At 53.0% G+C, this 23,913-nt stretch overlaps 1 protein-coding gene across 1 annotated transcript in view; it reads left to right on the forward strand.

The window, feature by feature from the left end:
* The window catches only part of RNF216 (ring finger protein 216), a 113,121-nt gene that overhangs the window by 37,294 nt on the left and 51,914 nt on the right, over positions 1-23,913 (forward strand). Inside the window, exons 9-13 of the mRNA XM_040990021.1 lie at positions 1,936-2,075; positions 2,784-2,834; positions 3,870-4,007; positions 7,588-7,736; positions 8,186-8,264. Coding sequence (XP_040845955.1) covers positions 1,936-2,075; positions 2,784-2,834; positions 3,870-4,007; positions 7,588-7,736; positions 8,186-8,264 — 557 coding nt within the window. The remainder of the gene's footprint in view (positions 1-1,935; positions 2,076-2,783; positions 2,835-3,869; positions 4,008-7,587; positions 7,737-8,185; positions 8,265-23,913) is intronic.

Raw genomic sequence — 23,913 nt, forward strand, 5'->3', positions numbered from 1 at the left:
AACAGCCAAAACTGAGCTGATCCAAAGCCAGCTTTTTACTGGGTCTTCCATGTGTGTACAGGGTCCCAAGGCTTTGTGCCATCCTCCACTGCTTTCCCAGGCCACAGGGTGGGAAATGGAGCAGCCAGGACACAAATCGGTGTCCATGTGGGATCCTGGTATGTGAAAGGAAAGGATTTAGCCGCTGAACTACTAATCCAGGCCCAAAAACTGAATCTTAAGTGACTGTGGAAATGATAGCGACTAGCCTTCCTTGGGTACTTATTAGTATCCAGCATTTGCTATTTTTTAAATGCTTATGAGAGGCACCTGCTGTTACTGTCAAGCATCCCAACCCAGCACAGTCACTGCTCTGGGATTCCAGCATGGGCACTCTGGCTTCAGAGCCTGCTCTCTCAATACCGTGTCCTCCTAAAACCAGACACTGGTTTTCTGAACAAAAAGTTTTACTTTTTAAACCTAGCAAAATTAACAAGAGAAAGGGAGAGTAAAATTAAAAATACAGTTGGAACCAGATGTAGTAAATATTGGGTTTTTTTTTTTTTTTAAGTTTTATTTATTTTTTAATTACAAAGTCAGATATACAGAGAGGAGGAGAGACAGAGAGGAAGATCTTCCGTCCGATGATTCACTCCCCAAGTGAGCGCAACGGCTGGTGCTGCGCCGATCCGAAGCCGGGTACCAGGAACTTCTTTCCAGGTCTCCCACGTGGGTGCAGGGTCCCAAAGCTTTGGGCCGTCCTCCACTGCTTTCCCAGGCCACAGGCAGGGAGCTGGATGGGAAATGGAGCTGTCGGGATTAGAACCGGCGCCCATATGGATCCCCAGGCGTTCAAGATGAGGACTTTAGCCACTAGACCACATTGCCAGGCCCGGTAAATATTGTTAAAAACCAAAAGAGATCACTAGAACAACCCTGTGAGTTACTGAGTCTGGAGGAAATACGTTTCTAGAAAGTATGAATTGGGCCCGGCGCAGTGGCGCAAGTGGTTAAGGTCCTCGCCTTGCACACCCAGGATCCCATATGGGCGCCGGTTCTATCCCGGCAGCCCCGCTTCCCTTCCAGCTCCCTGCCTGTGGCCCGGGAAAGCAGTGGAGGACGGCCCAAAGCTTTGGGACCCTGCACCTGCGTGGGAGACCCGGAAGAGGCTCCTGGCTTCGGATCGGCATAGCATTGGCCGTTGCGGTTACTTGGGGAGTGAATCATCGGACGGAAGATCTTCTTCTCTGTCTCTCCTCTCTGTATATCCGCCTTTCCAATGAAAAAATAATAAAAATAAATCTTAAAAAAAAAAAAAGAAAGTGTGAATTACAACATCCCAAACCTGAGCAGACTGGGTACAAATCTGGTGTCTCCCATTCAAACTGTTCCGTTTGAGCTGTTAGTACAGCAAGGCCGAGTACTATGCTGTCAACTTTGCACCTTCCAGAATAGTTAAAAATAGCAGTTGCTGATGATAGGGGCAGCCAGCACGTGGAGTGGCTGGACCTCACACTGCCACCTGCATGGTGCAGGTGCAAAGGAGGGCTGCCACTTGGGAAGCTGCCATCGTTTTCTAAAGCTGAAGGAGAACCAGATCCTGTAGTTCAGCACTTCTACTCCTGTATTGTACACTCAGCTTAACTGCACTCCTTAGCAGCCAACTGTAGGCAGCCCACGTTCTGATAACCCTAAGCTGTAATACCAGGTGTCTCCAGCAGTAGAATGGGTAATGATCTGTGACAGATGGACGAGGCAGTGTGACAGTATGGAGGGACCAAGAAGGTCTGCGAGCCCCTGGGAACCCAGTGGGTGGGGAGTCCAGTGTCCCCACAGGACGGCCCGTGCGAGGGGAGGAGTGGGGCACACCGCAGGAAGTACCAGTGGGACCGGGCTGCAGGGGACCAGCAGTCCTAAATGGCCGCCTGCATGGTTTGTGTCATCTGTGTCTTCCAGGTGACATAAAAATAGAAAAGAGGATGTTCTTCCTGGAAAACAAGCGGCGACACTGTAGGTCCTATGACCGGCGTGCCTTGCTTCCAGCCGTGCAGCAGGAGCAGGAGTTCTATGAGCAGAAGGTCAAGGAGATGGCCGAGGTGGGACGATGGGCTCAGTCGCAGGCCGTGCTGGGCCTCTCCTGTCTGGGCCTCGCTGCATCCTGAGCTTCAGCAGTCAGAGCTGTGTCACCAGAGTTCTAACTGGGGCGTAGGTTTCACCTCCCTCAGCATGCCAGCGTGAGCCAAAGTAGCCATAGGCTCTGTTTCGCTTGTTTTTTTTTTTATGAATGTATATTCGAGTGCAAGTCAACCAGAGTAAGTACAGTGCCTGTCAGTGTCTGCTGGACCAGCGCCTCCAGCGTGGATTCCCGGAGCCTGCATCCTTTGAGGTCACGTCTGTCGGTGCAGTGCTCAGACACTGTCTCCCCTTTTCTCTCACTGGGTGTGCCACAGCACGGTCTAGGCACGGGTGTCGTGTGGATCAGGCGTTGGCACAAAATGGGTAGTAATCACTGTTTGCTCTACCCTGTGCTCATGTATTAAATGCCAGTTCCATGTAAAATATTTTACATGTCAGCCTCTTCCCTTACTCATTCTGCATTTTAAAGCAGATTTGAGAAAGTCTCATACATGTATGTTGTTTCAGTTTATCTCTTTGATCCATTTTAAATTTATTCCGACATGGCTTTTTTAAAATGGTGACTAGATAACTAAAATGATACTGGTTACAGGGTTACCATGTTTGGTTGGTGTCATCTGTACTAAATTTGTATCTGAATGTGTTGTTTCTCTGTTTTGATTCCTCAGCATGAAGATTTTCTGCTTGCCCTGCAGATGAATGAAGAACAGTATCAGAAGGTAATTTGCAGTCTCATCCAAGTTCTTATTATTTTCATAGCTGTCTTAGCATGTTTCCCCAGCATTCTGTGGAGTGTCTGCTCAGCTGGAACCTCTGGGGGAGCTGAGCTGGGGTGTCAGCCGCAGGGATTAGGCAGTGTGCTGTTCCAGCGTTACCTGGAGCCGGCCAGCTGGAATCTCGCAGAGAAGTGCAGAACTTGGACAAGCAAGAGGTCTGGGCCCCAGCTTCCGGCCAGATGGCTTTCCGCGTGGCGACTCCCTTCTCCAGCATAGCCAGAGTAGGGTGGCCGCCGCGTCAGGCACCGCAGGTAATGGAGAGAGCGAGTTCCTTGGCGCATTCTTTGAGCTTGCCACTTTGGTCACCTTCGGTAGCTCCTTAAGATGAAGCTTGACTGAAGCCCCCAGATGACAGATACCATGTTTCCTCTGTTGAATGTTATGTTAACTGGTGCATTAAGCCCATGATTATGGAGTAGATTAAAATAAAGTTTTTGCAAAAATTAAACAAAGGGGAGGAGGAGGATTGAGAGAGGAAAATGGATACCGTAGAATTGCACCTATGAAATATATGAAATCTGTTCTCTTTATGTTAATCGAATAAAAACTTTTCTTTGAACAGTGAAGTTTTTAAAAAGAGAAAGCTTACTTGGGTTATAACTCCCACACATCTGTCTTAAAAGAAAAGTGCAACTTTTGAAGTTTTTTTGGGCAACAACTTCTGTGGCACTTTATCCCTTTTGTAACATGCCAGCATCTGGCACCATTGTTAAACTGTTATCGCTTCTCAGCCTTTCGGCTAAGATCAAGTGTTAACGTGACTGTTATTGTAAAGAATGCGGAAGCTCACTGTGCAGCTGTGGGTTAGTAGTGCATGTCAGGCTAGACTTGTTAGTAAAAAGCATCTCACTGCTTCCTGGCGCCTTGGGGTGGGTTTTGCCCAGGAGTGTGTGTGGGAGAGCTTGAAGGTGCGTGAGCGGTCTCTTCCCTGCTGCTGGAGTGGGGCGTTTCATGCGTGCTTGTGTCTGACACCCGCAGGACGGCCAGCTGATCGAGTGCCGCTGCTGCTATGGGGAGTTCCCCTTCGAGGAGCTGACCCAGTGTGCAGATGCTCACTTGTTCTGCAAAGAGTGTCTCATCAGATACGCCCAGGAGGCAGTCTTCGGGGCCGGAAAGGTAGGAGCTGTCTGATGTGTTCATACAGAAGCAACTTCTGCTTCTCCTTCAAGTTGAATTTATTTGAAAAGCATAGTGATAAATAAAGAGGAAGAGTGGAAAAAAAAAAGTGATCTTCTGTTTTCACTGGTTTACATCCCAAACAACTGCCAGGCTGAAGCCCAGAGCCTCCAACTGTATGGTCTCCAACGCGAGGGGCAGGGGCTCACAGCCTTGGGCCATCTTGAGCTACCCACCCCAACATGTTGACCAGAAACTGGGCCTGAGGAGCATCAGGACTTGAACCAGAACTCCCATGGGGGAGTGGTTTATCGTGCAGGGCCTTCACCCCAGCCCCACAGAGAACTGTGTGGAAGGTCACGTTCCATCCACAGGGAACAGTCTAGGAAGCACACTTTGATGAAAGGTGGGGTCTTCTGATAGGTGAATGTGTGTGTGCTTGAGTGTGTTATTCTAGGCTATAGATTCAGGGAATGCTGAAATTCTTCACCACCATGCACCTAGCCTAGGGGACTCCTTCACCACCATGCACCTAGCCTAGGGGACTCCTTCACCACCATGCACCTAGCCTAGGGGACTCCTTCACTACCATGGACCTAGCCTAGGGGACTCCTTCACCACCATGCACCTAGCCTAGGGGACTCCTTCACCACCATGCACCTAGCCTAGGGGACTCCTTCATCACCATGCACCTAGCCTAGGGGATTCCTTCACTACCATGCACCTAGCCTAGGGGACTCCTTCACCACCATGCACCTAGCCTAGGGGAACTCCTATTTGATCACTTAGCTGCCTGTTCAGACCCTGTTAAGATTGCTCAGGTTTCAATCTAAGTATGAGGTGAATGCCAGCTGAGCCAGAGGGAGGACTTAGGAGGACTGAGGTCGTGGGAGCCCCAGGAGATACTGAGAAGTTGTCCCAGGGTGCAAGGGAAACGAAGGTGTTTCTCTGTCCACTCACAGCACCCATCGCCTCTGCGCCCAGATGTGGGGGCGTCCTCCCCAACAGCGCACTGCCGAGCCACAGTGCACTGAAGGCCATCGTGTGTCCTCTAATTCAGTTCAGTTCTGACTCCATCTGCTGCAAGAGTGTCCATCTACAGACTGCTCCCTTCTGGCTGACCCTACAAACTGGAGTTCCCAAATCCCTCAGGCTCAGTAAATTTGCTAGAGGGGCTAGAAGAACTAAGAGAAACAGGCTGCCAGTTTGTTACAAAAGCTCTGAGATAGATTATATATATATATGTGTGTATATGTGTGTGTGTGTCTATATAGATACACACACACATAAATTGGAAAGGCACATTTATAGAGAGATCTTCCATCCTCTGGATCACTTCCCAAGTGAGTACAGTGGCCGGAGATGAGCCAGTCTGAAGCCAGGAGCTTCTTCCAGGTCTCCCACCCAGGTACAGTGTCTCAAGGCTTTGGATCATCTTCAACCTTCTTTTCAGGCCACAAGCAGGGGGTTGGATGGAAGCGGGGGAGTGGCCAGGACTTGGACTGGCGTCCATATGGGATCCCAGCTTGTACAACACGAGGATTTAGCCACTAAGCAGTCACATTGGCCCAGGATCCAATAGTTTGGAACCAACAGTGTCCTGGAGAGCATCGCTGGGGTGATGCCAGGAGGGCTCTGGAGTGCCTCTGCCCTCCTGGCCTGTTCTTGCTCTGCTGCCTGTAAGCCTGGGTGTGCTCGCTTGGCCTGAAGCTCTGCACGTGTTCTGTTTGTTAGAGAGACTTCATGGCTCAGCCAGGGCAGAGGAAGCGTGGATCGCCCTGTTAAGATGTGGCTGCTCCCCAGCCCCTCTGCAGCACGCCTTCCTGGTGGGCATGGGGGGAACTCCTTCTGGACACTCTCGGAGCAGGTCCGCGACAGGGGCGGGAAAAGGTTTGTGGGACCTCCCTTGGGGAAGACAAATTCTAGTTTTTGTGGGAGATCATGGAACGGGAAAAAGGCAGAAAGGAAAGGTTAAGAGTGTGTCTCACTTTGCTGCTCTGGAATTGTTTCAAAGCGTATTCTAAAAAGTGGAAAAAAGGCCAAATAATCTGTATTTTCTGCTCATCAAAGAATTAAAAAGGGCTGTGCAAGTCGGGAAGCAGGATGAGTCCTGAAACATCAGGGTGTCCTACCAGCACATGGTGGGAGGTGCCAGTTAAAGGTCCTGGCTTGTGTATCCTACCAGCACATGGTGGGAGGGTGCCAGTTAAAGGTCCTGGCTTGTGTATCCTACCAGCACATGGTGGGAGGGTGCCAGTTAAAGGTCCTGGCTGCTGTGCTTCCAGTGCAGCTCCCTGCTGATGCACCTGCCAGGCCGTGGATGATGGCTCCAGTACCCGGACTGCTGACCTCAACCTGAGTCACACCAAGCATTTGGGGCCAATTTGGGAGTGGACATTGTATAGAGTCTGTCAGTCCGCCTTACAAATATGTGAATAATTTTCCTTGAAGACTTATTTTAATGAAAAGTCAAAGAGGAGAGGAAGAGGAAGATCTTCGACCACTGGTTCACTCCCCAAGTGGCCGCAATGGTTGGAGATGAGCTGATGAGAAGCCAGGAGCTTCTTCCAGGTCTCCCACACGGGTGCAGGGTTCCAAGGCTCTGGGCCATCCTCAACTGCTTTCCCAGACCACAGGCAGGGAGCTGGTTGGGAAACAGGGCTGTTGGGATTAGAACTGGTACCCATATGGCATCCTGGCGTGTGCAAGGCAAGGACTTTAGCTGCCGGACCTCTGAGTACTATTTTTTGCAACTTTTTAAAGTATAGAATTGTTTGGAAATCTTCGCTTTAGAATCAGCTTGAGTGGACCTTGGGTGCCCTGACCAGCGGTGTGCCTTTGGGCATTTCCCATCCCCCAGTTTCTTTCTCTGTCAAGTGGAGAGGAGGGAATAATAGATTGAAAGAACTTACTTTCTGAGACATGGTAAATGCCTCATAAACTTCAGGCGTTATTATTTTTAAGGTCTTTTCCCCATCTTTTTGCCTGGTGTCTTTCCTGTTGAAGTGTTCCGAGCCTGTGTCGTTCATGTAAGAAGCTGCGCAGGCGGCGGGACTTCCTCCAGCCCGGCTCGCCTGTCAGCTGTGACGTGTGACTTGCCTGTCAGTGCAGCGGGGGCTCTGTGCCGAGGAGGTTCCGCACGGCTGCTGCGTGGCAGCTGTGAGCGCCTTTCCAAGGGGCTGGCTCTGTAGAGGAAGAAGCTGCCCGAGAGTCCCCTTCAAGCCCTGCCTGAGGCCGCACCCCTTGGCCCTGTGATTCCAGGACATGGGGAAGGGAGTGACTTGATCTTAGCCAGAAGGCCGAGACGCGACACCCGCTCCTTGCACACAGCCTGCCTCCGTCCGCCTCCACTCCGCTAAGCCCCTCCCCGCCCACCTCCAGCAGCATGGGTTTTGTTTGGGGATGAGATGGTTGCTTGATGGCCTTGGCGTTGTGAGGCCAAAGGACCTGATGTCCCTTGAACTTGGACACTGTTGGTTGGCCTCGCGTTAGGAAGTGCGTGCCGCTACACTGCTTGTTGTCTGTTTAGGAGCTTGGTTGAACTTTGTCTTTTCTCGGTGTGTGTGCTTCATCATTGCAGTCGGAGCTCAGCTGCATGGAAGGCAGCTGCACATGCTCGTTCCCGACCAGTGAGCTGGAGAAGGTGCTGCCGCAGACCATCCTGTGCAAGTACTACGAGCGGCGAGCTGAGGAGGAGGTCGCGGCGGCCTACGCCGACGAGCTGGTCAGGTGAGTGTGGTCTGCCAGCTCGTTCCCCATGTGTGCTGTGAGGATCCTGCCGCAGTGCTCTGACCTTGCAGAGAGAGACGCTAGTCCATTTTATCAAGGTAGAAAAATCAGCAGGTCAGATTTCACCTTCCTTGGCACGCATTAACCTTCTGACCTGTGGGAACTCGGTCACCTTAATTTGGAGAAAAAGTGACATTTCCAAAGAGTTCTCCCAGGCTGGGACATGTGTTGATGGAATGGGTCACACTGCAGCAGGACCTGGAAGGGTGTGTTCCTGCTAGCAGCCCAGCATAACGCTGAAGTTCCGTTTGTTTCAATGGGGAACAGCAGACTGAAGAAGAAAGTGGTGTGATGTGTAGCTGAAATTTCTGCCTTCATCTGAACAGTCGCCCCGATTGAGCTCGGGGTGCAGTGTTCTGAGCAGTAGTGCTGTGCTGTTTTGACTCCAGGTGCCCCTCCTGTAGCTTCCCTGCTCTGCTGGACAGCGACGTGAAGAGGTTCAGCTGTCCTAACCCACGCTGCCGAAAGGTAGGGAGCAAGTTTCCTTCTGGATGCCTGCTTGCGATTTGGTGCTGTGGGCTGCTACCCTGAGCGCCCAGGCGTCAGCTGCTGCTCTCAGCCTGTTGACGCTGTGCATGGTGGCTGACATGGTCACGGGGATGAGAACCACTGGTGGAATTGCAGTTCTAAGTCCTGGGAGACATGCTAGCACATGAAATCTGGGGAGTTTTGTGTTATTCCAGTGTGACAACCTCTGGGGAAACCCCAGCACACACATGCGCTTCCTGAGCCTGTCAAGGAAGGCCTGAGTCCTCCAGCCGCTCCCTGCTGCAGCCCTTCACTGTGCGCTGAGAGGGGTGTACAGTCTGTCAGCATGTACCTAGTCAAGCAGTTAGTAAAACTGATTATAGTTGAAGATTATAGCATCTCAAGTAATTAAGGTAGAGATTAAAGAAAGAAGAAATTAAGCTAGTAGAATAAGCTGTATTCCTTTTATTGTAGCATTAATAGTTTGGTATAAACTCTGGAGATATATATATATATACATATATATATAAAGATGGATTTATTTGTTTTTGTTTGAAAATCAGATATACAGATGTGAGAGACAGAGAGGAAGATCTTCTGTCCGATAACTCACTTCCCAAGTAGCCATAATGGATGGAGGCAAGCCAATCAAAAGCCAAGAACCAAGAGCTCCCAGTCCACTCACATGGATGCAGGGTCCCAAGACTGGGCTCTTCTCAACTGCTTTCCCAGGACACAAGCAGGGAGCTGGATGGGAAGTGGGGCAGCTGGGATTAGAACCAGTGCCCACATGGGATCCCGGCACATGCAAGGCGAGGCTCATACAGAACTCATAAATGACCATTTAATGGTATTTCCCAACTCCAGGCAGCTGGCCTAACTAAGTTGTTTCAGTAGTCTGCTCTCTCTGTGTGCTTCTGTGTTCTCTCCTGGGCTACCTGGGAAGTTGGTACATGTGGGCTTGTTCTGGGGTACAGCGGCTGCCTGTACACTGACTGGTACACAGGGAACTTGATAAAGGCTCCTTGAGGCGAGTCAGGACCAGGCATAAGGCATCATATATATATATATATATATATATTTTTTTTAAGGTTTATTTATTTATTGGAAAGTCGGATATACAGAGAGGAGGAGAGACAGAGAAGAAGATTTCCCATCCGATGATTCACTCCCCAAGTGAGCACAACGGCCGATGCTATGTTGAACCGAAGCCAGGAGCCAGGAACTTCTTCTGGGTCTCCCACGTGGGTGCAGGGTCCCAAGGCTTTGGGCCGTCCCCCACTGCTTTCCCAGGCCACACGTAGGGAGCTGGATGGGAAGTGGAGCTGCTGGGATTAGAACCGGCACCCATATGGGATCCCTGTGGCGTTCAAGGCAAGGACTTTAGCCACTAGGCCACGCTGAGCCCCATCAAGCATCATTTTGAGTTGGGGAAATGGATAAAAGCAGGAGGATCTGTTTGGCTGTTGAGTAGTGCAGGTGAGAAATGCACACCGTGGCTTCCTCCCCTGGGGTCTCCCAAAAGCTGCTAAAGAGGAAGTCCATTTCCTGGCGTGAGTTCAAGTTAAAGTTGTGCTAAGGACAGGATTCATGCACAGCTGGGCAGGCCAGCGAGAAGCGGAGGCTGTCGCTCCACGAGGACTAGAGTGTCGGTCTGTACTACTGTCCAGCTGGTATCTTGGCAACAAGAACAGATGTTCTGCCTTCCAGCTCTGGGAGGAGGATTCGTGCCCTGTGGACGTAGAGGTGGGCACGTAGCTTCTTCTGACCCTTGAAATCTGCCAGTAGATAACTTGCTGGTGAGTACTCCAGAGCTGCCCTGGGGACTGGGTTCGGTCTTGCCCAGCAGGAAAGAGCTAGCTAGCAGGTGGCAGGCCACCATCGATCCTGCAGGTCTACGTGCACACCCCGCTCCCAGGTTAGTGCTGAACAAGGTGCCGGGGCTGGGGTGGGGTAGGAGTTCCCACCTCCCCGCTCTTCCCTGGGGAAAGAGTTGGAGTCTCACGTTTTCAGACCCTGCTTGTGTCACTCATGCCGTGGGAAAATGTTCTAGCAGCCACTGCATGACGTTCTGTGCGTGGCTGACAACTTGTTTTGTACTCTTAGTGATGCTCCTGCAGGGCACATGTGACGTGTGTTTTGAAGGGCAGTGTGGTTCACCTCTTCCCTCTGCCAAGATGAACGTGAAGCCTGGGTGAGAGTGAGAAGGCTGAGTGAGAGTGAGAAGCCTGGGTGAGAGTGAGAAGCCTGGGTGAGAGTGAGAAGCCTGGGTGAGAGTGAGAAGCCTGGGTGAAAGTGAGAAGCCTGGGTGAGAGTGAGAAGGCTGAGAGAGAAGCCCGAGTGAGAGTGAGAAGCCTGGGTGAGAGTGAGAAGCCTGGGTGAGAGTGAGAAGCCTGCATGGGAGTGAGAAGGCTGAGTGAGAGTGAGAAGCCTGGGTGAGAGTGAGAAGCCTGGGTGAGAGTGAGAAGCCTGGGTGAGAGTGAGAAGCCTGGGTGAGAGTGAGAAGCCTGGGTGAGAAGCAGCTGAGGTTGGCTTGGTTTGGGGTCCTGACAAGTGCCTCACCGTGACTATAACTGCCTGGGGGCGGGGGTGCTGCACGTTGGCGTGGAGAGACGGCCGGGCACTCAGGCTTCTCTGGTTCCGGCCACCAGGTGGTTGATGCTGTTGGCAGAGGGGAAATAAAAGACATGGCCAGTGTTCAGGGTGAGTACGTCTGGTATGTGTGTGCCCGCCGCCTGGCACATGGAGAGCCACAGGCTGGAGGGAGAGCTGAAAGGAGGGGACAGGCAAGCGGGGGTGGTGTTTTAGGAGGGAGAGATTCTGCAACCCAAGTTCAGAGTGTGCCTGTTTAGTTTTTATTTGTAAAGATTTCTGTCTACTGGTTCACTCCCTGAATGGCTGCAAGAGCTGAAGCTGGGCCAGTCTGAAGCCAGGAGCTAAGAGCTTGTTCCGGGTCTCCCATGCAGGTGCAGGGTCCCAAGGCTTTGGAACGTCCTCCGCTTCTTTCCCAGGCCACAAGCAGGGAGCTGGATGGAAAGTGGTGCAGCTGGGATTAGAACAGGTGCTGGTATAGGATTCCAGTGAGGACGTTAGCCTAGTACCTCCCCCAGCATTGTATTCCAGTGAAAAGAATAATGATCATCAATTCCCATAAGCCTCAGAACCTGAGCTTGACCTGCAGATGGTACCCTCCATGGTCTAGCTTCCCTTTTTCACCGTTAGGATAGGTTTGCCATTCAGGGAAAACAAAGCAGTGACAGCCTGGTGAGTGTGGTCCGCTGGCACATCAGAATGCAAAGTTCCAGCTTGTCTGGCTGAGGGGGAACTTGGTGGCTTTCACTCAGCCCAGCCACAGACCTGCTGGCCGTCCTGTGTGCGCACGAAGGGGAGCTGCCACAAGGTGGCGCTGGTGCTCCACAAGGAGAGGGCCTTCTCCCTCGGGTTTCAGCACGGGAGGCTGGCGTACCAATACACTGCCCCCTCCAGCTCGGCCACATGCCTTCAGGACGCCCGGACTGGGAGGGCTCGGCTTTGCCCCGTTCACCTGGGTGTGTTCCGTCAGCCAGAGCCAGGCTGTCTGTTAGCCCTGGAGGATTGCTGGTGGCCACAGAGGGGGCTGCACACTCGCTTTGGTCTGTGGGGAACTCAGGGTAGCTGCTCTCTCTGTGTCTTTGGTAGTCATCTGCACTCTGGTCCGATTTCCGGGGACTTGGCACTCCCAGGAGGTGTTCATATGAATGTGCTGTCGGAGAAGTCAGGGTGTCTCGGTTCACGTGGACAGTCCTTGTTTTGGTGCCAGGGAGGGATGCTGGGGTCCAGCCCGCGCTCTGCCCTGTGGGCTCCCAGGTGAAGGGCCCATCCGTCTGTAATCAGCATGCTACTTTTAGGAATGAGTCACATATGCTTGGTCCAGGGCTGAAGTGTTAGGTAGATGAAAATTTGAAAGTGATATTTCTGGAATATTTGATTTTTAAGGGTCAGAAATTCCTTTGGAGGCTCTTAGTGCCTTCCCAGAGCTATAACTTGATAAACTTGGAGATATATAAATAGAACTTTCCAGAAAGTTGGCCAGAATCCTTGCCTTGAATGCGTCGGGATCCCATACGGGTGCCGGTTCTAATCCCGGCAGCCCTGCTTCCCATCCAGCTCCCTGCTTGTGGCCTGAGAGAGCAGCCGAGGACGGCCCAAAGCCTTGGGAACCTGCACCCGCGTGGGAGACCCTGAAGAGGCTCCTGGCTTTGGATCGGCTCAGCTGCAGCCATTGCGGCTGCTTGGGGAGTGAATCAATGGACGGAAGATCTTCCTCTCTGTCTCTCCTCTGTATATCTGCCTTTCCAATAAAAATAAATAAATCTTATTTTTAAAAAACAAGATTGCTCATGGAACAGATGCTGAGGTGGAGAGATCGTCAGGTGGGCACAGTTACCTCCAGGAACTGGGCAGCTCAGGGGGTGGACCAGGCAGAAGCCACAGATCACTCGGCAGCCGGTGTCTGGTTTGCAGACTGGGGTCTGGGCATGTGGCTGTGATCGCCTCAGCTCCGACTCTCTCGCTGCTGGTCCTTGCACACTTTCTAGGTCTCGGCCCTTCCTTGTAGTTTTCATGCTGTTAGCTCAACGTGGTTGGAACGACCCCGACATTCACGTTTGCAGCAAGCCAGTGTGTTGCTGAAAGGGAGGTGGCCGCAGCCGCCCGCGGCAGCTCAGTGACTGCGAGGAGAGAATGTGAATGAGTCTGCCAGCTGGGAGTGCCCAGCGGCCCCAGCTGGGACGGTGGGTGGTGGCACTCGGTAGCTGCACTGGGAACTGGAGCTCAGCCCGTCAGCTGACTCCTGTGCTGAGCCTGGGCTGCAATCAGGGAGGGAAGGTTGACACGCCAGCATCGGGGGACGGGGGCTCGGCGCACAGGAGGGCTTCCCTGCCGCATGGAGGAGTCTGTGCTGCCCGGTGCAGGCAGGGGGGCTGCGAGGAGTCTGCAGACCAACCGCTGGCTCCTTCAAGGTGAACTCCTTCCGGGCTACAGTAACATCCTGGGAGGAGGTGGGCACTTCCCAAGGAGTGGAGCCCCAGGCTTGCCGTGGCGAGGGAAGGCGGGGACATGGTGAGCTGAGGACCCGGAGGAAGCCTGCCCCAGCACGCAGCCCAGAGGGGGTCTCAGGTGAGCCCTGTCGGCCTCCGGCGGGGGCTGGGGAACAAGGCACTCTCCGCACGCAGTCCATCATGTGCTCATCTTGTCAGTTGTGAACTTGACTGCATCTTGAGACGGGGAATATTAGTCCTAGGCTTCTTGTTTCTGGAAAGACTCGGGTGGACAGTGACGCACAGAGCACGTCCATGTCCCTTCTGACGTTTCGGCCTTAGCCACGGGCTAGACACTGGTCGCTTCAGCAGGTGTGTATTTGTGTGTGTGAGGGACAGAAGCAGCGGAAGGCAAGTATAGCTCGTCTGTCTGCACCCTGAGTCTCCGCTACAAATGAAGCAGGGAGCCGTCCTCGAGCCTGGGGTTCAGGAGTGTGGGGGCCGTTCTGAGTCTCCGATACAAATGAAGCAGGGAGCGGTCCTCGGGCCTGGGGTTCAGGAGTGTGTGGGCCGTTCTGGCTGTGCCGTCACGCTCGTGGCCTTCTGCCGTCACGTGGGGGACCTGGGGCGCACTCTGGCTCCTGAGCCGGCCGAGAGCAGCTCTCTGCGACTCTCCTTTTCCTCCCTCTCAAAGAAAGAAAAGAAATAGTGTTTTTTTTTAACTTCAGAAAACCACGTTTATATAAATAGATACCACATCTGCAGCTATTTGTAATATTTCAAGAGTAAAGGATAGCTGTCCAAAATAGGAAAAAGTAAAAATGCATGCCTAAATTAAACTGCCAGTATAAATAAAAGTTTATTTTTGCTTCCTGTTGACCCTGCAGAAGTTGGTTTTTGTTTGTTTAAATTTATTTAAAAGACAGAGAGAGACACGTAGAGATCCTTTAACTGCTGATTCCCTTTCAGATGCCTGCAGGACAGCCTGGACCAGGCTGCAGCCAGGGGCACAGGGTCCCCCAGGGTCACGAGAGGGTAGCGAGGACACAGCCACTGGGGCTGCTCCCCTCTGCCTCCAGCATGTGGCTTGCAGGAGACTGTGCACTCCAGCGTGGCCTCGGGGCCTCAGCAGCATCTTCCCCTTGGTGCCAAATGTTTTGATTTATATTTTTCACTGCAGGGTAGCAGGAACCACTCACCGTCACACTCTGGCTCTCACACGCACACAGCCTGCCTTCAGGAAGGACTGGGCGGTGGGGAAGCCTTCCAGAGACCACTGTGAGGGCCCAGCGGCATGGCCTGGTGGTTAATGACCTCGCCTTGAACGCGCCAAGATCCCATATGGGTGCCGGTTCTAACCCCGGCAGCTCCACTTCCCATCCAGCTCCCAGAGGCCCGTGTGAGCCCTGTGGCAGCTGCTGCGGTGTGCATCGACCTGGGAACGTTTCAGTACCAGGGCCATTGAGGCACCCCGAGACCCCTCAGCACCAGCCCGAGAACGCGGGTGGGCCCAGGGAAGAAGCGGCTCTCGTTCCCGGAGGACATTGTGCTGCTGCTGTCTCGTCCCCTTGCCGTGTGGGCGCAGCTGAAGAGCGCTGCGCCTCTCCTGTGGTGTTACGGCCAGGGCGTCCTGTGCTGTGCTTTCTTAGCAAGCTGCCTGCCCCAGGAGGGTTTGAAGCCCGGGACGGAGGCAGCGTGTTCTGCTCCATCCAGTCCCGTGCTGCCGAGTGAGGCTGGAAGCAACAGCATCGCGGTTAAGATGAGAAAGAAACCTTTATCTGTAAATGAGGACACTGTCCCTGTCTCAAAGATTCTGCGGAAAGCGAGTGGCGTGGTGTGGGTGAAGCACGTCCTGGCTCTCTGCCCGTGCCTCCTGGGTGTTACTCAGCAGTAGTGGCTGCTGGCATGGGGAGGGCAGACTGGCGGGACAGACGCAGGTGACGCAATGCCAGGTAGCAGAAGCATCTCACCTTTCCTTTTCAGATTTATTTTATTTTTATTGGAAAGTCAGATACACAAAGAGGAGGAGCTACAGAGGAAGGTACAGGAAGATCTTCTGTGGTTCACTCACTCCCCCAGCAGGCACAGCGGCCGAGCCGAGCTGCTCCGAAGCCAGGAGCTTCTTTTGGGCCTCCCACGCGGGTGCAGGGTCCTAAGGCTTTGCGCCATCCTCAGCTCTTTCCCAAGCCGCAGGCTGGGAGCTGGATGGGAGCGGGACTGCCAGGACATGAACTGGCGCCCATATAGGATCCCAGCGTGAGCAAGGCAGGGATTTTAGCCACTAGGCTACTGTGCTGGACCCCATGTGTTTTGTTTGTTTAAGATTTATTTTATTTTTATTGAAAAAGTCGTATATACAGAGAGGAAAATCTTCACTCCCCAAATGAGCACAACGGCCAGTGCTGCGCTGATCTGGAGCCAGGATCCAGAACTTCCTCCAGGTCTCGTACGTGGTCACAGGGTCCCAAGGCTTTGAGCCGTCCTCCACTGCTTTCCCAGGCCACAGGCAGGGAGCTGGATGGGAAGTGGAACTGCTGGGATTAGAACCGGCGCCCATATGGGATCCTGGTGCATTCAAGGCAAGGACTTTAGCCACTAGGCCACGCCGCCTGACCCTGTTTGTTTATTTTTAAGATTTTTAAAATTTATTTTATTTGAAAGGCAGATTTAGACAGAGGGGAAAATATTCCATCCACGTGCTCACTCTGTAGATAACCACAACAGCCAGAACGGGGCTAGTCGAAGGCCCGGCACGATAGCCTAGTGATTAAAGTCCTCACCTTGAATGTACAAGATCCCATATGGGTCTGGTTTAATCCCAGCTGCTCCACTTCTCATCCAGCACCCTGCTTATGGCCTTGGAAAGCAGTCAGGGGTGGTCCAAGGCCTTGGGACCCTGCACCCATATGGGGGACTCGTAAGAAGTTCCTGCTTCAGATTGGCTCAACTCTGACCGTTGCGACCACTTGGCGGGTGAACCAGCGGATGGAAGATGTCTGTCTCTTGTTCTCTGTGTAAGCGTGACTTTCCAGTAAAAATCCATAAATGGGAGCTCTTCGCACAATCTCTCTTTAGGTTGGTATGCTCAGCTACGTGCCATTCCTCCCTGCTTCCCGCTGAATCAGTTACAGCACATGCAGGGCTCCTGAAGTGGCCGGGTAAGGAAAACATGACTTTGTAGTCGCCTTACTTTTCAGATGAACTTCTCAAATGTGCGTTTTGCTTTCCAGTATTCCATTGTGCTGTAAGGTAAAGATGGGTTTTTAAAGCTAATTTTTTGCTGAGCAGTCCTTCTAATGGGGGGATCACTTCTGTGTGTGTTTGCTGTCTGGGGCTTCTGCCGTGGCTGTGCGCTTGTCTCTGCGCACTGTCACGTACTTCTCGGGTGTCCCCTGATCCCAGAAGGATGGGGGCTCGAAAGATTCTCAAAAAGTTGAATGTGGAGAGGGCCTGGGAACAAGGGTGGCTAGCTATATTTTGCTGGAGAATGCAGAGTAATCTCAAGACAAAATGGGTGATAAAAATGGGTGGTTTGTCTCCATGGCTCATTGGTCATGGCTTTTGTCTTAACTGGAAGGGGAACTGCCATGGCCACCCTCCTGGCACTGACCATGGGCAGGCCGTGATGTTAGGGCCGCTTGCCTTTCCCTGTCCTTGGTGTGAAAGCTTCCTCTTGCTCTTCTTGGTCTGCATTGGAATGCACTGTCTGTTATACTTAGAGATTTAGAGGTTGTACTTTATTAAAATAGGTGCCCTGGCCCTTTTTCATGTGTTTTGTTTTGTTTGCGCTACATTAACTATTGCTTATCAGACTCACGGTCTAAATTTCTCTTGTATGGCAACTTGTCTGAGAAACAAGCTTGTAGTGACACTCTAGAAGGCACAGATCACTTGTTTAGTCTCTTTAAAATGTTTTGCTAGGTTTTTTGTTTGTGTGTGTGTGATTTTATTTGAAAGGCAGAGTTGTTAGCCAAGGAGAGACCGAGATCCTCCATGCTCTCTGGTTTGCTCCCCAGTGGCTGCAGTGGCCTGAATTACTGAGTCAGTCTGAAGCCAGTAGCTTCTTCCAGATCTCCCACATGGGTGCAAGGCAACAACCACTTGGGGCATCCTGCTCTGCTTCCCCAGGCCGTAAGCAGGGAACTGGAGGGCAAGGAAAGCCACCCGGACCACCCGGCGTTCGTATGGGATACCAGTGCTGCAAGGCAGAGGATTAGCCGGCGGGCCCCATCACGTGTTTTGTTTTTACCTTCTTTTAGTCTTCATGTTGATAGTATTACCGGGTGTTGGCATCTTTATTGTAAGATGACCTCGGACTGATGCCCTTGAGAAAAGACAGTGTGTGTGTGCGTGGGATGGGAACCCTGGGTGCTCACTGCGGTGCCACACTCCATGTCCCCTCTTGGCATTCTCAGCACACGGCGCTGCAGGCTTTCCAGTCTGCGGGTGGAGAGATGGTTGCTATGGAGACAGCACAGGCATGGAAACGCCCCGGTTCCCTGTGGGCGTCTGTCAGGGTGGAGCAGTGTGGAGCGGGAGCACCGGGAGATGTGCAGGGCGTGGTGCAGCACAAGGCCAGGGCCCAGGCCGAAGCCGCTGGCCCTCGCAGGCTTTTCACGCACTCAGTTGTGTTTCGTTTCTGGTTTTTTTTTTGGGGGGGGGGGGCGACTGCAGAGGCAAATAGGGAGCTGCAAATTAAATGCAGGCCTCCTGTGTGGTGTGAGGAGCTCAGCCCTCACCTGCAGCCTTCCAGGGAATGGCTCAGTGGGGAGCTGGAACCAAAACCAGATCCCAGATTTGAACCTGAGACGCTGATCGAAATGTGGGTGTCCCTAGGTCCAATTCACTTCCCAAAAGGCTGTGATTGCCAGACCTGGGCCAAGGTGGAGCCAGCGTCTTCCTGCTCTCACACATGCACCTGGTCCATTTCCTCTGCTTTCCAAGGCGCATTAGCAGGGAGCTGAACCAGAAATGGAGCAGCCAGGATTGAACTGGTGTCCATGTGGGATACTGGCACTGCAGGCAGCGGCTTAGCCTTCCTCTACACCACAGTGCCAACCCCCAGGGCAATGAACTGCCAGGCCAACCATGGACCCAAGGTCATTTCAGAACTTGCTAATATAGCCAAGAAGTGTAAGTGGCCTTTTACTCAGCATCCTCTCTGACTTTTAGAGAAAAATCAAAATCACCTTTGAAATCCGTATCCAGTGGAATTGCCATCTCTTGACACCACACTGCCGGTACGTGATCTGTGTCTACCCCATGCTCGTCCCCGTGGAAGGAGGACTCAGGATGGTCCCAGAGCAGGATGCAGCCTGCCGAGGTCAGGTCAGGAGCCCATGCAGCCGTGCGTTGCTGCCCGGTAGGAGGGCCACACGGACAGTGCTTGGAACGGGGCAGTTGGGCATCCTGGGCAAGTGTGCTGGTAGCCTGGGGCCCTGCCTTGGGACTCGGCTTTGGTCACACGGACTTTGCTTGGAACAGGCAGTTGGGCATCCTGGGCAAGTGTGCTGGTAGCCTGGGGCCCTGCCAGAGGACTCAGCTTTGGTCACACGGACGACGGGAGGAACATACCTGGCCCCTATTACTATTATTTGTCTTTTTGACTGTGTTTCCTTGGCTTTAAAGTTTCTTAAACTTTTACAGCTAAAAAGCTGAGTATTTCTAAACAGGATGATGTTTTATCTGGGATTTGCTTCAAAATTGTAGTAGACAACGGATGGAAGAGCAGGTGTAGCCAGCCAGGCTCCACCCTGCCCAGATCATTGCTGTAATGAGGATGGCCCAGCATGGGGCTCGCTGACTAAATCCTCACCTTCCAAGCACCAGGTTTATGTTCCACTTTGTGTCCCGGCTGCTCCACATCCCAAACAGCTCTCTGCTTGTGGCCTGGGAAGGCAGCAGAGGACGGTTCAAAGCTGTGGGAAACATGGAACCAGCTCCAGCCGTTGTGACCATCTGGGGAGTGACCCGGGTGAAAAATCTTGCTCTCAGTCTCCCCTCTGCAAACTAATCTGTCTTTCCAATAAAAATGAAATTTTAAAGCGAGTGATGGCTACGTGGGGTTCTATTTTCACCTGCTTTTTATGATTTTTAAAAGTTAACAGGGAACTGAGAAAGACTCACCAAATCGTACTGGGGCCAGATTTGTCCTTGTATTCTGTTCTGATTTGTGGATTTGAAGTTTCTCCGCTCTTGCGAATTGGGAAGACGTTTATTTAAATGTTCTGTTTTTGTGACTTATTCACTCTTTGAGAGATGAGCATTTGTAACTTAACTGGAAGATGCCCGCAGTTGGTTATAGAAAGATGGAAAGCTTTTTCGTCCTGGAGAAAGGAAGACCTCAGTCGTGCGTGTGGTTTCTACTCGTAAGTGGTGAGGGCGTCACGTTTAACTGTGCTGGGAAACAGACTTAAACTACCCATGAAGGATCCAAGAGGGGGGCCAGCATGGCGTAGCAGATAACGGTGCTGCTGCTTTTTTTTTTAAGATTTATTTTTATTGGAAGGTCAGATACACAGAGAGGAGGAGAGACAGAGAGGAAGATCTGACTGATGCTTCACTCCCCAAGCAGCCTCAAAGGCCAGAGCTGTGCCAGTCTGAAGCCAGGAGCCAAGTCTCTTCCGGGTCTCCCACGCAGATGCAGGGTCCCAAGCCCTTGGGCTATCCTCGACTGCTTTCCCAGCCACAAGCAGGGAGCTGGATGGGAAGCAGGGCTCTGCTGGGCTGGAACCAACGCCCATATGGGATCCCAGTGCCTGCAAGGGTGAGGACTTTAGCCGCTAAGCTACCGTGCCAGGCCTGCAGCTAAAGCTTCTAATTGTAACACATGGGCACTGGTTCAGGTCGCAGTTGCTGCTCTGTTGGATCCAACTCCCTGTCATGGCCTGGGAAAACCACTGAAGATTGGCTGAGTATTTGGGCAGGCTGTGCCACCCATGTAGAAGACATGGGAAGAAGCTCCTAGCCAGCCGGCCCCCCCCCCCAAGCGTTCGGGCCATCTCTAGTGGAGAATATCTGCCCCCGCCCCATGCTGTAAGTAAGTCCTTGACAAACCCGGGGTCTGCACGGAGCGCTGCCTCCTCCGGGTTCCCAGGGCGCCTCGCACAGATGGCATGGCCTCAGGGCCGCGGCTCAGATGACATTTTGAATGTCCTAGCCTGAAGTCTAAGATTTCTAGAAAATTGAAGACTTTCACAGTGGTGTTGGCATTTGCTTTCCAACAAGAAACTGTCTTACGTGTCTCTCGGATCAAATCCCCGTAGCCTCATGAAAGTGCTTTGTCTTGAGTTTCTCTCCCATCCAGAGGTTCCTATGAAAAAGCAGTTTCAGCTTCACAAGCGGCCCGTGTCTGGGCAGCCCGTGCGGGCGTTGGCTCTGACGGTGTGGACGAGGCTGCACACTCCTGGCTCTGGCTGCAGCTGTCCCTTTGCTCTCCTCGTGCTTCTGCGCTTTCTCAAAGCATCCAGCCTCCCCACTGAAAACCCCGCGTTGCCCTCAGCGCCCTCTCCCAGCCCTCTCTCCTGCCAGTCGTGTCTGCCCGAGCTGAGTGCCAGCCTCTCCCTGCAGCCCGCGTGGTCTCAGCCCTCCTCCCCTCGCGTGGTCTCAGCCCTCACCCTCACCGTGTTCCCTGGGCACTTCCTGGTGTTGGTCACGGTCGGACCCTTCGTTCAGCCGGTGTTTACTGAGTGTTGCTTTGCCAGAAGGAATACAAAAAGGGGCAGCCGTGGCCCTAACCTTGGCTTTCCTGTGCAGACTTTAGCTGGTGGGGAAGCCATGGGGACCCTGAGTGGTGAGGGCACACTCCAATTTGGGGAGGTGAGGAAGCCACCGTGTGGGCAAGGTCGGCCTGGCCTCTCTGGCCCCTGCTGGGATCTGCTGGGTTGCAGGAGAGGGTGACACAAGCCGAGCCCGAGCCCAGGCAAGCGGGAGTGGGAGGACAGACTGGAGATGCAGGAGGAGGGGGAGGTGAGGTCGGCTCTGGAGACCACAGGAAATGGTCAGGCCGAGCAGAGGGCCTGGCTGCTGCTTGAGAGGGTGAGCTCTGAGGAGCCAGGAGAGGGAGTGGCAGGGAGAGAGAGGAGATACGGGATGCTGGGAGTGAGGGCAGCTCGTCAGTGTAGGTGCCACAGTGAGTCATCGCGTAGAGCCTGTGGGCTCAGTCATGCTGCCAGGGGCCGCATCATTCAGGAATCCCAGCTGGGCTGCGGGGCGAGGCCCAGGCATCGGAGGGCCAGATGGAGCAGTGGGCAGGGGCGCTGCTTCACGTGGCCAGGGTCGAAGTTGTGGGGGAAGGCATTTGGTCCATGGCCATGCAGGGAGGACACAGTCTGGGGCCACTGTGTGGCTACAGGCGCAGGCCACGTCGGAAGAGCGCGGGAGTCTTTGCTTCATTGATTTGAAAAGACTTGTTTTCTAGCAGCAAGCTGAGCTTGCTTCCCTCACATGTGCCTGTGGAGCATCTCTTGGCTGTGTGTCTTCCCGGCTGTGGCGAGGCCTGCGCTCCTGCTGTGCGGCTCCCAGCACGGGCAGGTGGTGGAGGCCCCGTGGTGCACCCTGCTGTCTGTCAGCTTGCAGACTCGGGGACTGGTGCCTCTCCTCGGGGAAATGGCCTTCAGGGAGGCAGAGACGGGGATGAGGCCCGTGCCGGGCGGCTTCTTCATGTGGATTCCTTGTACAAGAAGAGACTGTTCCTGAAACATACCATGTTGTTGTTGTTGTTGTTGTTTGTTTTTTTCAGAGTTCAGAGGTATTTTATTTTTCTTTCACTTGTTACGCCCTGAGTTCATAGGGACCAGGCCGCAGCAGCTCAGGCGTGTTCCCGTTGCTTCCGCTTCTCTGAGTAGAGCAGCCTGGGGCTTCAGCTGAACACACACACATTTTGACTGAAGCATGTTTTCTGGGACATTCTTGCTTAGGTCTTTCAGGGAAATACAAAAGACCTTTGGATATCTTTACACAAAAATCCAGCTTGACAGTGACCCTCAGCAGGCACGTGCGGTGGAGGCAGGCCGGGCAGGAGGCCTGCGGAGCAGCGTGGCCAGGACTGTGCTTTTCCCTCGATGCATGCCTGGCGCTCCTTCCCTTCGAGGCTGCTGTGGCTGCCAAAACCACAACAGATGACAACTTTCCGTTCTGTCATCTCTGGCTGCACTGCTGGGCAGGCAATTCATTTTTCTACCATAAAAGGGCAATGAAACTTGTCTATAGCTGTGATGCCTTCTGCAGCATGGGAGAGAAGCAGAAGACAGGCATGGATAGCTGCTCTGGGCAGGAGATGTGGCCGAGGCTGCTGCAAGTCCACAGGGCGTCTCAGCTGAGCCTTCCAGGCAAGGATGGCAGCGAGAGAAGAGAGGTGGTGGAGGGCTCTGCTGGAGGGCCTTCAGACTGTGGTAGTGATGTCGTCTTGTCCCCCTTGTACCTCTGGGACATGTGCCTGTGGGCCCTGAACCCCGAGGACAGAACTGCGTGAGCCTGCCATGCCCAGGTGGTCCCGCCACAGTGTTGGCTCTGAGCTTTGTTCCAGGAGATCCTAGAAGCTTTGCAAGGCCACAGGGCCAGGGTTCTATAGCTTGGGGAGATCCTTCAGCTCCCGTTTTGGGGTTCAGAGCTAGCTCTCTGGTCTGGGCTGTCCCCAGTGAGCCGTTAGAGTGTAGTCTGACTCAGTTAATGGAAGCCCATGGAAATCCTGACCAACAGAAATTCAATTCTTAAGTGATAGATTTGTGTAACAGTTAACTAGAATCTGTGGAAGATGTATAGTTTTTGTAGTGTTATTTATAAAAATCAGTAGTCCTTTAGGTAGGTGATTGGAAATAAATGGTTAGAGTCGGTACAGGAGTGGCTGGAAATGAAATGCTTGGGTGTTTGACCTGAGAGATTGTTGACACAGGAGCTGCAGAGTTCATGTCCCAAGCACTCTGGCAGAGGGACCCGGGTTGGAGCAGAGCGCCGGGGAGCGAGTTCTCTGATGCACACCTGGAGGTGGTCCCTGCTGGGCCCGCGAAGGAGCACTGCCGAGGGGGGTTTGCTGTTAGTGTCCGTGAACTCTGCGTGTTTGGTTTCATAGCTGAAGCTGGAACTGAACTGAACACATTCCTAAGGGAGCAGAAATCGTGTCCAAGAATTTTTTGCTGATCTGGAGGTTTGGGAGGGAGGCAAGGCTTTCCAAGGTTAAAAGTTACTACGCAGATAATGCTGGTGGTGGGGATAGATTCTGAGCTCATTGGCTCAGAATCCCAAGTTATCTCAGAAGCCATTCCTGAGGGAGGGTGCCAGGGAGGACCGCGGCTGAAGCCGGCTGCGGGGAGAGGCCGGCGTGGCCCCTTGCAGGCAGCCCGGCTGGGGGTGCACAGCTGCAGAGTGAAGACCCCATAGGATGGCAGGGTCCGGCTCTGCCACAGATCCATTACAGCATTTCCTTGGGCCGAGTGGACAGAGTGTTTAGCTTGCATGTTTGGTGCTTGAAGAAACCTGGCTAGCACTCAGCTTTTTTGTCAGCAACAGATAGTAAATTTGTCTCACAGAACAATTACTCACTCTAATTATGTATTTTTTTAAAGCTGGTTTCTCAAGCAAATAACATTTCCGTCATGAACTGAAAGTGCCTGTCCATCAGTGTCCGTGCGTGC

Source organism: Ochotona curzoniae, unplaced genomic scaffold (genome assembly GCF_017591425.1).
Source record: "Ochotona curzoniae isolate NIBS_2020 unplaced genomic scaffold, NIBS_Ocur_1.0 contig_54, whole genome shotgun sequence".
In the NCBI taxonomy this organism is placed as follows: domain Eukaryota; kingdom Metazoa; phylum Chordata; class Mammalia; order Lagomorpha; family Ochotonidae; genus Ochotona; species Ochotona curzoniae.